The 14,596-nt window shown below is 40.7% G+C and overlaps 1 protein-coding gene across 10 annotated transcripts in view; it reads right to left on the bottom strand.

Annotated features, from left to right (window-relative positions):
* The window catches only part of WNK2 (WNK lysine deficient protein kinase 2), a 113,312-nt gene that overhangs the window by 61,805 nt on the left and 36,911 nt on the right, over positions 1–14,596 (bottom strand). For all 10 annotated transcript variants that reach the window (XR_009557105.1, XM_035106304.2, XM_060271446.1 and 7 more), the window contains exons 6-9: positions 12,449–12,537; positions 10,813–11,032; positions 8,244–8,535; positions 2,414–2,610 (exon numbers count right to left, since the gene is read on the bottom strand). Coding sequence is in view for 9 of the 10 variants with exons in the window: in XM_035106304.2 (XP_034962195.2) it covers positions 2,414–2,610; positions 8,244–8,535; positions 10,813–11,032; positions 12,449–12,537 (798 nt within the window). In the remaining variant the exon portion in view is untranslated. The remainder of the gene's footprint in view (positions 1–2,413; positions 2,611–8,243; positions 8,536–10,812; positions 11,033–12,448; positions 12,538–14,596) is intronic.

Raw genomic sequence — 14,596 nt, 5'->3', positions numbered from 1 at the left:
TGGGGGATGAAGGGGTTTGCAACTAAAAGCATGCTGTAACACATTAGGAAAAGGAGAAGTTACTATATACATGAGTATGAATGAATAAAAAACAGCCATGTTAGTACTAGGTAGTCTACGAGTCGATAAAGAGCAGCTTTTTTTTGCAGAAATAAAAATGGCTAGCCAAAAACAAATAATGGCTTGTAAAAAAAACAGCATTTATTTAATTTTTACAGAAAGGCAGGAACCCTGTACAAAACGTCAGAATGTATGTGGCTGGATGCTGAATGAAAACTTGATGAGTTAAAAGCCATATTACAAAGGATGACTTCTGGCACTTTTCTTTGTAAGTGATTAATAGGAATATGTTATATGTCAAAATGATTAAGACATAATGTCATCTACTTGAAGTCTTACTCTGATGTAAACGGTGTTGAAGAAAAAATGAAACAAAACTGATCAAATATAAATAAATGTTGTGATGACTAAAATTAAGCAAAGTGCATCTTTATGAAAAAGTATTTTACTTTTTAAGAGTTTTCATTTAGATAAAAAGGCAACATCCAATGTTTCTCACAAATGTCAAGTTAAAATATTTAACTTTTTTAAAACTATCAGGAGTGTCACTGTCACATCCATACTTCACAACTGAAAATCTAATGATGGGTGGGCACTGAGGCACCCAGCTACATTGTTGAATTTTGCAATTGCACAAAGTTACAGGCCTTTTGCTTTATTTAATAAAGCAGCAAGATAAGATTAGAACTTACAAGGTAGGTAATACATTTATCTGAGGAACCGTTGCAACAACAAAGGAAGGCTGGTACAGTCACCAAAGCTATTTCCCTGGGTTAAGAAAGCGATGCTGTCATGGAATTCAAGGGATCATACAAACTAAGTACACCTTAGGTTTTATTACAGGAATTTTGGAGAAAGAGAAAGGGGAAAATAGGGCAAGCATGACTTTTCTAATTGATTGATAAAGTCATTCCGGGTCAAACAGGATGCATTCAGTATCATTCTTGGAATTGTTCAGTCTTCTAAGTCAAGCGAGGAAGCAATGAGGCATTCCACCTACCACAGCTCTGGCATCTTTTTTACAAGTTAGGCTGCTCCCAATGTTTGGTAGGCCTTGAGTCAGATAGTCATTCTGCATCACTGAAGTCTGATCTGGACCAAGCTTGTGACAACACTGGGTACATTCTGCCTTGATGGCTTGTTCAGAAATAAATTCCGAACATGGGGTTTTCGTAGGGGTGCTTGCTGTTTTTACCGAGGCAGAGCTGTTTTGTGGGTTAATTAGATGCTGCACAGATTCATTTAATAAAGACAGGTCTAAACTTTTGCCACAAAGCTTACTAGTTTCATGATGTGGTCGAGATGCAGAGCTGGTTTTTAGACTATTGCAGAGGACGGAAGGAATATGTATAGCACATTTAAGAGGCATTAATAATTCAGTTTTGTTCAGATCTGCTCCAGAATGCAGCAGACGAGCCAAGCACTCGTGGCAGGTTGGTTTAATGAGCATAAACTCGGCAGAATTTGAAGACTTCCACAATCCTGGTAGCTGTGATTCACTGGTTTCATTTTCCTTCTCCTGCAATGGTTTTAGGCTTGATCCCAGCAGTTCCGCTGTGAGAGGCATTGCATTTGGTGTCAAAGCCACCACTGAATCACTATGGCGACGGCAGCTGGAGGAACTGCTGTGCAACGCAGGTAGGAAATACTGTCGAGTACAGAAGCACTGTGTCCCAGGGGTCTCTGAGGAGGAGCAGACAAGGCACGTGCCAGCTTTGTTACTGAATAAGACTGAAGGTTCGTGTTCGGCTTCTCGCTGTTCTTCTTGCAGTAACAGTTCCATTAATTTTTGCTGGTTGTTGAAACAGGAGCATGAGAGCAAGTGTGAATGACTTCCTAGGTACTGGTTGTTAGATTTAGGAGCTTCTACAACAGAAGTGCTTCTTCGCCTCTCTGAAATATTCAGTCCAACGAAAGAACTACACAGGTACTGGGCAGATGCCTGGCCTTTAGAACAGCTGGAAGAAATATCTGACCCGAAAGATTCTTGAGAAAATGAAGGAACAATAATATGTGGCTATAGAAACAGCGAGAAAACACAACAAATGAGAGAATGCTTAAAGCAATAACATTTAGGGGTTCTAATTTGGTTAAACTAATAAACACATTTGGGTTGAATTAAATGTATTGCACCTGCTTAGTTTGTTAGAGTACACTAGCTAAAGCAAACATACATACTGAGTAGATAAGCATATGTATTTTTATGGCACCAATTCATATAAATGGGGGAGCTTCATATATTTATGCGGGAAAACTGGACTCAGAGTCTAGAATCTGAAAAATAATTTGTTCTTAAAGGTTATATGTGGGGATCCATAAATAAAAAGTATTTTAAGGAAACCATTATGCTTACAACTGAAGGCTGCTGGTAGGGTCCCAGCTGCTGAAGACCGTGGGGCAAAGTCTGGCTTTCGCTGAGAGGTGGGCTGTAAACCCGCTGAATTGCAGGAGGTATTGCATCAGGCATAGATGAGTAGATGACACTTTGCTGGCTGCTCTGGGAGTCTGAATACACGGTTGATCCCTGCCCACTGTCGAATGTGCTATCAGCTGAAGGATGATTGGGGGAAAAAATTAAGGGCGTGTTAAAAATCAAAGGAACTTAGTTCTGATCCCCAATTCACTGATGTCCCAGCTAGTCTGCAACAATGCAATGCCTATGTAATATCACAGCCTGTGCGATGGTTTTCTAGTGCAGTAGTCCATATACCTTCTCCTAAAATTATAACACATTTATCAGCTTGCACAGCATGTCTCAGAATTGGCCCACTGCTCAAATTCACTTTAGTCGTTATATACTAAACGGCTGTTGGGTTACTTTCTCTGCCAATTTTCTCATTGCCATCTTTATCTGGATAGAGCCATACTGAAAAAAATCATGTTAAGGTTAGCATGTTTTGCTCGTTTTTGTCTACCAGACACTATTACAGACCCATAGCACAGCGGATTTGATTATGATTTCAACTTGACATGTGTTAGCTGAACACCTTGCTGGAATATTTTTTTTCTGCTGGGTTTTTAATTCTCTTTTATTCAGTGATGATATTACAGATTCCAAGGGGCCATATATACAGGACTGAAGCAGTCAAGTGTGCTAGAATTTTGTTATTGCAAATTTCCTCTAAAGTAGGTGTGGAATTAGGGGAAAATATTAAATGTAGGAGTGGGACAGACGGACGGATGAAAGGAAGGAACTGTTCAGCAGCCTGCTTGCATACTCCCCTGCTTTGAAACTTAAACCAGTCTTTACACTTTGACTTTATAGCAAATCATCATGGCCATAGCATGTCATTCAAGTTAATGTTAATGTGGAGTATTCAATAGATATTTATTGGCGCAGTCCAAAGTCCTGGTCATGCTGACACTACAATCTCTTTTCTATACAGCTCAGCACTTTGAATGAGAATGGATGTTGGTGATTCTGTGTTATATTTCCTCTGCTCATAGAAGGGAGCAAAGAAGCATAGAATATGGGCTGCATGCAAAAGAAGTGTGAGCAGACTTTGGCTTACCAATGCCCACCAGCAAAATAATTTATATTTTATATACTTTTAGTAAAGCTGAAGGACATGTAGTAGGAAAAAAAACTCAAGTAATTTGGGTGCATTACTTTCTGAGTGATAGAAATACAAAGAGTGCTTTGTTCTATTATTATTTATTGCTGGAAGAAAACAACTTAAGAATTAAAGTTCAAGTGCCACTTGCTCTGCAATGATACATGGTAAAGAACAGAGAATTTTCTAGTGAAAGAGTGAGTTCAGTTTACTTTATATTGGGGTAGAGAACCTCCAACCCAGGGGTCAGATCTGGTAAGGTTCCAATTTGGCCCACACCACCTTCTCCCTCTAAGCTATGCACACCTGGCCCCACACCTGACACCATATGTGATAATACTTGTGGGGCTGTACAGACACGGCTGGATTGGCTGCCCTACCAAGTTCCCTGCAAGGAGCTCAACCACATAGCCAATCCTTGCAGGAATCAGTTTTGCTAGCCCTGTGCTTGATGCTTTTTCCAAGTATAGGGCTGGCAAAGCCCCAAGTACTGCGGTCCCCAAGCACCCAACAGCCAGCTGGCTGTCATGCACTTGGGAAGCACCGTGGAAGAGACTTTGACAAGTGGGCAAGAGAACCTGCCTGTTAATGACTTAAGAACACCAGGTGACTGACAGGTCACTTGCCCAAGCTGGCCTGCAGAGTTGGGGGAGATAGTGGGCAAAGAAGTTCCCCAACCCTGCTTTATATGAGTGCTTCATGCTTCCTCCCCTAGTTTCTGCATTTACAACAAGAACACTAGCTTACTTAACCGTAACCCTAAAGCAATTTGATCCCAGCCAACCAAGCAATTTTTTTCCTGCCCCAATGGCCCTACTGATCCTGGCAGTGGCAGCAAAAAGATTGGGGGGGGGGATTGAAGCAGACACAGCACTGGGGAGGGCAGAGCCCAGGAACCTGGCTATCAGATTGATCAGTTGATTAGCAGAGAACGGGTAACAGCCCCCCTTCTAGCTGATGTGCTTTAAATATGTGTTTGGAGTGTGGAGTGTTTAAACACTATGCTATGTTATTGTATAGATGATATCAACAGTCCAGCATCTCCAGGTTTGATCGGGTACTATACTATTAAAATAGTTTCTCTTTACAAAGCAGAAAAAGGAACATATTATGCCAAGCAGTTCCTAACTGGAGCCAAAATCAAGATAAAGCACAGGCTTAATAAAAGGATTTTGGAAGTTACATTTCTTCTGATTTTGGGGGGTTCAGTTCTAGCTCTCATAGGTTTGGGCCAAATTGAACCATTAGCTGATGCAAATTCATCATAGTCCAATCAATCTTCCTTCAACATTTAGCTGGGGTGGGGGAAGCCACTTCAAGTTTTGCTCATGTATTTGTTTATAAGCAAGACTCCATGTATTTTATAATGTAGAGATGTTTACAGCATAGATATTTTTATCCATTACAGAAATTATTTGTAACCACAAATTTGGGGTGGGAGGGGGAGTGTGTAACTAAACAGAGCTGAAGTAGCAGTAGGAAGCCAAGTCTGGATTTTTATGACTCATCATGTCGTACAGAGATGCTAAATTATTTATCTTCATTTCTGCCTTCTTTGAGTATCACAGGCAGCGTAAAAGGAAATTATTTATAGGGCTTTTAGACACAAAAGCACTATGCTACCATCCAAATAGCATACGATACTGGTGCTTTAAAGTATAGCAAAATAAAAAAATTAAAAATGGAAGTGGTGGGATTAAACGGCATCTTATTTTTAAACATATTTTTGTTTTGTAAGCAGCTCTCATTGAATAATTATTTTATAGCTAGATGTTTTAACTAATTTAGTTAAAATGTTTATTGCTATTTGAGGTGTAGTTCTCATATTAGGAAATTCTATCTGTTTTACTGAAACATAAAATTAAAGTTGCCCATTATGATATTATTTCAGTTATTTCTGTAGTCAAAAGTATTTTGTCTCTTCTTTGAATATAGTGGCCTACAAGCTTCAGCAATGAAACAGAATTCTATTGTGCTGGTAAGTCGATCCAATCCTGACCCAATCCATTGTGCTTGGACAGAACAGTTTCAGAATTGTAATTTTCTAGATAAGCTTTTGCAGGCATCCTACATGACTCCTGCTGTAGGGACTACCAGCTACTACAGTGGTGCCTCGCTAGACGAATGCCCTGCTAGACGAAAATTCCGCTTAACGAAAGGATTTTCTGATCGGAGGTTGCCTCGCTATACGACGAGATTTTCTATGGCCACCGCTTCGTCTTGCGAGCGTGGCCATAAAAACCTCTGATCAGAAAATCAGGGCATTCATCTAGCGAAAGGGGAACCAGCTGTAGCAAGGGAAGAAGGCAAAGGAAGCTCAGCTGAGAGGCGCTGACAGCGGAACACAAAGAGGAACTAGGGGGGAGGAACTACCGGTAGGTGTCCGCCTGCTTAATTTCGCTGAGGCGGCGCTTTCTTGGCGAAGGCAAGGGAGCGGGCTAGGTAGGTGTCCCCCGCTTGCCGGCATGGAGCGCGGTTTCGGAGGTCTCCAAGGCCACGCTCCATGTTGAGGGAGGCAGGCAAGACGCGGCGGCGGGGGAACGTCTTCCCCCGCCACCGCGTCTTGCCGCGCACAGCCGGCATGGAGCGCGGTTTCGGAGGTCTCCCGAAGCCGCGCTCCATGTCGGGGGAGGCAGGCAAGACGTGGCGGCAGGGGAACGTCTTTCCCCGCCACCGCGTCTTGCCGCGCACAGCCGGCATGGAGCGCGGTTTCGGAGGTCTCCGAGGCCGCGCTCCATGTCGGGGGAGGCAGGCAAGACGCGGTGGGGGGGGAACGTCTTCCCCCGCCACCGCTTCTCGCCGCTTCTCGACGGCATGGGGCTTGGCAGAGGTGGGGGAAAGTTGCAGGATCGTTCCTTCGCCTTTCGCCCACCCCGCCCGACAGAGCTGGATCTGACGAAGCTTCTGAAGCTTCGTCCGATCCGGCTCTGTCATTGGCAGCAGCGGCGCTTGCTCTCTTGGCTCGGGGAAGCGCCTGCCTGCCTTCCCCGAGCCAAGAGAACAAGCGCTGCTGCTGCCACCAGTTCCCCCCGGAGCCCATAGGAACGCATTAATTGACTTTTAATGCATTCCTATGGGAAACGGTGCCTCGCTAGACGAAATTTTCGTAGGACGAATTGAGTCCTGGAATGAATTAATTTCGTCTAGCGAGGCACCACTGTATATAGAATTTTAATTCTATTAATGTTTAATTGCTTTTTAATGGTTTCTCCCCTGTGTTTTAGCTGTTCTTATTTTATCTGTAAGCCACCTTGAGACCCTGTCAGGGAAAAGGTTGGGGAATAATAATAATAATAATAATAATAATAATAATAATAATAATAATCTATGTGGCTGCTTGCCATATATTAGTTAGTCCTTCACTCTAGCAGGAAACAGCACCTGGGATGAAAATAATAGGTGTGGAATATGTAATCTCAGCAGTAAGTAAGTCCCAAGAACACCTCTGTTAGTTGAAGCTCTACGCAAGGATATGCAGAGAGCGCTACCAAGCTCCAGGGTCATGTTTGACTAACATCCCCAGGAACAAGAAGGATGTCAGATAATGGCAATGCTTTGAAGCTTTCTTTGAACTGTTTAATGAAAACTTTAGCCCTCACCCCATTTGAATGTTCACTGTGCTCCAGATTCAAAGGGAACCTCTGGTCCCTGGCAAAACACCCTTCCATTTCTCTTCTCAACTGATTGTCATTTTTTTTGTCTTTCAAGTCAAATATTCCATGCCATTGTGAGCTTATGGGGCTGGTTGTTGCCCCACCCCTCACCCTACTTTAGGATATTTTTTCCTGAAGGTATTCTGAGCATCTGCAAGCCTCAGGGCTACTTTAAGCCTGCCAGCACCTCCCTCTTGTACATGGGTAGCGCTGTTTTGGCTACAGCTCCATGAACATAGGGAGATCTGAACAAGAAATATAGGTCATGATAGCTTACTGCTGACCCTTGAGAAAACGTTTCTTTATGGATCACTTATTTATTTTAATCACAAATACGTGGAGCTTTTGGAACCATGCATAACAGTCGTTTTTCTTTCCCTGACATGTTTCCAGCATAATTTACCTGTTGCACACTGTACAAATTTGCTGGCACGGTAACTGTGCCTATATGCTTCTGTATTAGACTTTAATTAGTTTACATGCAGTGCTTTTCTTCTAAAATAAATAAATAAAATATTTAGTGGTACTCTCATTTTGACTCAAGAAAATCATAATTTTATAGTTCAATCCGGAAAAACAAATACATTGTTAACCTCTGGTTCCGTACTCAATTCGTTCCGGAGGTCCATTATTAACCTGAAACCATTCTTAACCTGAGGTACCACTTTATCTAATGGGGCGTCCCGCTGCACAATTTCTGTTCTCATTAAAGTTGTTAACCCAAGGTACTACTTCCGGGTTAGCGGAAACTGTAACCTGAAGTGTTTTGTAACCCGAGGTGTTTGTAACCCGAGGTACCACTGTACAGTAAATGGACAAAAGTACAAAGATTCACAAAATGTTTAGGGATATGCGTACCCCTGCATCCCCCCCCTCCAGAAAAAAGCACTGTTTACACGTATTATTCACTACCAGTGCCTTGTTATATACTCTCAGTTACTTGGGCTTCTAGGAATACTGAAACCAAACAACTTACATGCAAGTGAAGTGACGCTTGTGGGAAGATTCTGCTGAGAAAGATGCTGGTCAGCTTCAGGCTCTTCTGGTTCTGACAGAATGTGATGACCAGTGTGAGAAAGGTACATAACCTGAACTGCTTGTGCTTGTGGAATCTTCATTTTTTCTAAACTCTCCGGATCCCGTTGTTGTTCTTCTGATTGCAGGAGAGGCCAAATCCTCTCTCTTCTCCACTGTATTAATGCTACTCTGTCACGTATTGACTTTGCAACAATTTTGACATCGCTCTCGTGAAAAAATCCAGCATCAACCTGAAATAAAGCCATGATTGTTCAGCTGTGAATCCACATACATGTAGGTGTTCATTCAGCAGAGTATTTTCTACAGAGTTTTCGAAAAAGTGTGATATAACACGTGCCACAGTTTTTCATAAAATAGTGATGTAGCTGCAAAACCAGCACCAGATCAAGCAACTATTATTCTATTTAAACATATGTCTGTCAATCATTCTAATTTGAAGATCACTGGAGCTCCGTATAAAATCAGTTGTTAGCGAGTGTTACTTTTTCAGTCAAAGCATAACAGATGGCTGACAGGAAGGGGGCATTTATAGAATAATTAAACCCAGTGCACACTGCCATCATATTTGGCATAATCTCAGATGTCTGCTTCATGAATAACCTACAATTTTTCCAAACTGCATTGCAGCTTAAGACTACAGCTTTTCAGGAACAAAAAGTCACTACCTCTCAGCCTAACCTACCTCAGAGGGTTGCTGTGAGGATTAACTGAGGAGGGGGAGAACCATCAGTTAATTAGATAAATATGTGGGGTGAATAAATGCCTTTCCTATTCTGAATATGCCATTTGTGCAGCTGCTCCTGCAAATGTAGGCTCACCAATCCATGTACTAATCTTTAGGTACTATGTAAAAAAGTCATCTTATGTCATATTAACTACAATATAAGCGTATTCAGCTGATACCATTTCAAAAGCTCACTTGGCACTGATACTTTTAATTTTACCTCTTGGGTTAAGTCCTGTCTTTCACCCAATCAGAAATGTATATATTTCCATATTTATGTTAGGGGCACTCTAAGATGTGGTATGAAACTGAAACAAATTCACCCCGTGAATTTTAAAATGAAACATCTAAAATATTGGTCTGTGACCGTTAAGAATAAATTCAATTCATCTAAAATATTTGAACCAAAAGGACTCAGGTGTAGGTGATTTGTGTTAATTAAGCTTTTTAAAATATGTGCGTGCTGATTTAAAAACTGGCATATCAGTATTAGCTTGCTGCATGGAAAAGAAATGGAGTTTACTGCAAAAATCTCATTTATTACTCAAGCAAACAAATAGATTTGGGCCCAGCTGATACTGCCTAGCTTACTGGAGCCAACCTGCTTTTCATTAAAGACATCTTGATGGAAGAGCACAGAAGAGCACAGAACACTTTTGGCTAAGCAAGGCTACAGAGCTTCCTTGTTCCTTCAGGAGTACTTCCCATGAAGAACTGAATTCTTGCATAACTTTTGGGGGGGAAAGTTTTCTTGTGAACAAACTATAATCATTATTCGCAGATGCATCTGAATGAAGCCGAAGTAACTAGAACTATTCTGTTGGGAAACTGAGGGCTAACAGTCTTGCCCTGAGAAGACCCCAGAGGCATTCTAGCAGTGTTTTGCCAAAGGCTCAAGCACACTTTCTCTGATCAGCGCCTCATATTACATATCATCTGAATGTCCACAAAAGTACATCACCCTCTTCCATATGTATGTGGGAAGAATGTAAATGTAAAGAACCGACTTGCTTTTGCTGTAACCATCAGAAGCTACACATAATTGTACTGAACAATGTGTATATAGGATTGCAACCCAAGAAATGCAAAACTAATGGTTATTTAATCATGGTTTCTTCATAACTGACTCCCCACCTTCTACTTGGGTAGTCATTTTTATGCATTGGCTACTCAGTCCTTACACCTAAAGCAGAAAACAGATCCACAGTGCCTTCCTGATATTACAAAGAAATCTGTTCTTCTGACACTGTGATTAATCTATAAATTAAAAAGGAGCAATGGTGTTCCCATTAGACTTTCCTTTGTTTTCTGTCCCTTCTTAATCAGCCATTGAAGTGCCACATGTATTTTGTTGCTGTTGTTGAATCATAGATGAAGGGGGAGGGAAGTGGGGGGAGCAATATATATTCACCCAACGACAATAGGTATCTATCTGTTCAGTATATAAAACAACTCAGCAGCGAACGTGACAAAGTTTATCCTAAATGTATCAGTATTAAACCTTGAATAGCCCTTGTTCTTTGTTTCTGCAGTTTTTACCAAGAAATTAATTTGGACACATCTCATCTTACTGGAGAAAAAGTTAGAAATGGTGCAGACTCTATTGAGTACAGTACTCTAATTCAGGATCTTTTATTTGCCTAATTTCTTACCCAAGCCTTCTAAATCTCTCTGAGCTGAATCTTTGGAATGGAATTTACTTTACCAGATTTGCTCCTGGTGTCCTTTCAGATTAATGTACTACTTATATATATATATATTTGTTAGGAGATGTTTATTTTACCATTTCTTGTGCAACATCATCAGGAGTTTCCTTCTCCAGATCAAAAGTAAACTCAATGGCTCCATTATCTTTGGGTTTTCCTTTCAGTTTCTTAGGATCTTCTACCCAGAGTCTTAAGGCAATAGAGGATTTCCTACCATCATCTTCTTCTGCAAGTTCCACTCTTACCCCAGTATCTTCAGCAAAAAAGGCATGGCTTAGTAAATCTTTAATTTCATATCTGGAACAAGGACAAATTACAAAAGCCGTATTAAGGCACTACAGATTTTAATACATTTTAAAACAAAACAAAACTGTGTATCACATAAAAACCAGCAAAGGGGCGTTCAGTAATTAAAACAAAAACTGAAGGAGCCTAAGCAATAACAAAGGAAACAATGGATATATTTTAGGAAATAAGCCTGGAGGAAAAGTCTGTCTCAGTGGTTTTATATTTGGTGTTAGCCGCTCTGAGCCCGGCTTTGGCCAGGGAGAGCAGGGTATAAATTTATTATTTTGTTTTCAAAATAATGTTTTCAGGCTCTAACAAAGTTTGTAGATGTACATTAAACATTTGGGACAACATTTTTAGAATGTATGAACAGTGATGCTAGATCAGTACAAGGAATGCAACTTCTTTTCAGCAGTAACCATCCAACAAGCTCACAAACATAATCCTCTGGCCTTTTCCTAATTTGTACCTCAGTAATAGATACTCAAAGGTATACTTTCTCTGAACGTGGAGGCTCCATTTTGCTACCATGGCTGATAGAACAGAGTTGTTCTCCATTAATTTGTCTACTTTTAACACAATCTGATTATTTAATTATTTTATTCATTTATTTAAGTTGATTTATTCATTTCTATTTTATAAAGGCATCATGTCAAATAGGCACTAATTGCAACAGGCATGGCTTTGCCTTTTATTTGCCTGGATTACTCTTTCGTTTCTTTGCCCACATCCAGTCCTTCCATGATCACAAGCAATGGTTTAGAACAGGCATCCCCAAACTGCGGCCCTCCAGACGTTTTGGCCTACAACTCCCATGATCCATAGCTAACAAGACCAGTGGTCAGGGATGATGGGAATTGTAGTCCAAAACATCTGGAGGGCCAAAGTTTGGGGATGCCTGGTTTAGAACCTCCACCTTCCCTCTTGAGCCTGATGGGAAAGAAAGGTGGAGCTGTGCATCATCAGCATACTGATGGCAAAAAAACTCCAAATCCCCAGGTGATCTCGCCAGTGGTTTCATGTAGATGTTGAACAGTATAGGGGGTAGGATAAAATGGTGTGAAATACTGCATGCCAATGGCTACTGTGCCAAGCAAATATCCCGCAAAACTATTCCCCAAACTACTGCAATCTGGTGCCCCTCAAATTAATCTTGTATAGGCAATCCAGTAGGATTGGTCAAGCAAAACCACCAGGAAAACACTCGCCCTGTCCAGCTACCAAGGGAACAAAACTGGGCCAGAGCCAAACAGAAAAGAATCCAGATCACATGTTTTATCCAAGAAAACTTGTAGGACAACCCTAAGCCTTAGAGTTCCATCAGCTGGAACTGGATATTCTCCTGTTCTCCTCTCTCTGCCACAAACACAAAAGTCAGTTTAATATCTACTCAGTGATGAATTTTTTTTACTATTTGAAACACACCTCTCTTCTTTATTTTTGCAAATGCATTCTCCAATTATCTCCTTAATTTCAGGGTCGGTAACTTTATCAAAACTTGCTGGTTTGACACCCTGCAAGGAAAAACAAATCAGCCTTAGGTCTACTCAGAATAGATTTCAGTTCAATAGTATTGAATTGGTGCACTAGCAAACTTACTTAGGGTAGCTATTTGGTCTGTTGCAAAACAATAGTATAGTATATTCCGTAATCATGGTAAAACAAAGATCAAACTAATTTGAAACTTAAATGGTAGAATTCTTTTCTATGGCATCTTCTGAAATCAACACATGTGCATACAGAACAGCTTGGATCCATAGCAGAGGATTTGCATCCAAAGTGTCCTTTCGCTCACAGAAAGTATCTTCCACAAGCAGAAGGGCATCCTGGGATCCAAGCTAATATTAAGATAACACATCAGATTGAGGAAATTAATGAAGATACTGAGAAGAACAACAGTCTATTTTCCATTTTAGAATGTTACCAGTCCTCTAGTTATGGGGTTCAACACAGATGTACAACGTAACCAGATTTCAAGGATCAGAATCAGATTTGTAGGATCATACACAACCTCCACTCACACAACCCAGGTTGAACACGGTGAATCTATAGTCCCAAAACATCACTATGTTGTCATTTCTAAGATTGTTGTGAATCAACTGTAGATTACACAGTATTATTTGAGATTAATTTCTATTGAGGTAGGGAAACAGAAAGTTCTAATGCATTTCTTACCACATCAAGCTGAGGAGATTAACAAGAACCAACTATTTATGCATGTAACAAAGGTACTGTTGCTTTTTCTTTTCTTTTAATGAAAATTAGCTTTGGGTTCTATGGTTCTGATTACAGGGTAGGTGGAAATGGGAATTGGGTGGGTGTAAAAATGGAACCTATTAAACCATTTTCTTAACAGTTATTATCCCCACCCCTAAAAATTGTCTGCATACTTTCCTCGTCCTCCCTGTAGGGTTCCAGATGTGTGTTGATCCTAATAAACACTCATATTTATTTTGAACACAAAACAGCTAGTAGGGATAGATTAAGTGCCTATCCTAATGAAATAGTCATTATGGAGAGGCCACTTGACATAAACAGAGGGGGCTGCTCCACATAGCGAGATACTCATTTTAGCAAATCCTCATATGGGTTTGTTGCCACCTCTGTGTGAGAACTGCTCCACTACAAACGGTATCAACAGAAATGCTTGGCTGAGGCACAGAAACCAACAGCATGGCTGTTGCACATGAGAGAGAGGCTCCTCAGCTGAAACAGTCACCACTTTGTGAGATGACCATCTTATGTTTAACTTTCCTTATGCTATTAAAAGGAAAGCAGTTCTTCGTTATATTTTTGAACACTCCCCGCCCCCCCCTGCTAATGCTTTATTCATCCCCCACCCCATTGAAGCCTTATTCATCTTTTAAAGAACTGGATCAAAAATATATGAGGGATATGGAATCCTACTTAATCCGAGAACAGAAGGCTAAATGTTTCATGTATCATATAAGACACAATTTCAATATGGTGACATGAATGGGGGAGTACTGGCGAGTGGGGTTAAAATTCTAGACAAAACTGGCAGACTAATGGACAGTTCTGCTCAACCTGCCATAAAACACAACTCTAGAGAGCAATCAATTGTTTCAAAAATAGCAGTGTGGCAGGCCTACAGAGATGTTTTATGGCCTACAGAAAAACTCTTGAAGAGTGGACGTTTTTGATTTTAGCAAACAGAAACTTGTTTCCACCGTCTTAGCATTTTAAACCATTTGTCTGTTGATCAGTTTAGTTATCAAATATCACATGATGACTTGCGACTGGAGGGAGGAGGATTCTGTCAGGACAAGAGAACTTGAAAATAAAAGCTGCCCAGTAAGCAGCAAAACAAAGCAAAATCTAAATCCTTAACACAATGCCCACCCAAGCCTATATATACCAGATGGATATACAAGCTGCTTCATGAATTTCAGCAGCTCATGATCTTTGAGGTATTGGAATTTCAAATAGGGATGAACTTACCAATTCATTTAACTGGTAGTATAGTCAACTAGACCTTTAGTGGAGGTGAGGGGAAAGCAATTTTAATCAGCAAGGATAAAAGTCAAGGTCATGCTTTTTGGAAGTTGTTTT

Source organism: Zootoca vivipara, chromosome 2, assembly GCF_963506605.1.
Source record: "Zootoca vivipara chromosome 2, rZooViv1.1, whole genome shotgun sequence".
Taxonomy (NCBI): domain Eukaryota; kingdom Metazoa; phylum Chordata; class Lepidosauria; order Squamata; family Lacertidae; genus Zootoca; species Zootoca vivipara.
The sequence above is the reverse complement of the archived record's forward strand: the minus strand, read 5'-3'. Positions and strand labels throughout refer to the sequence as shown.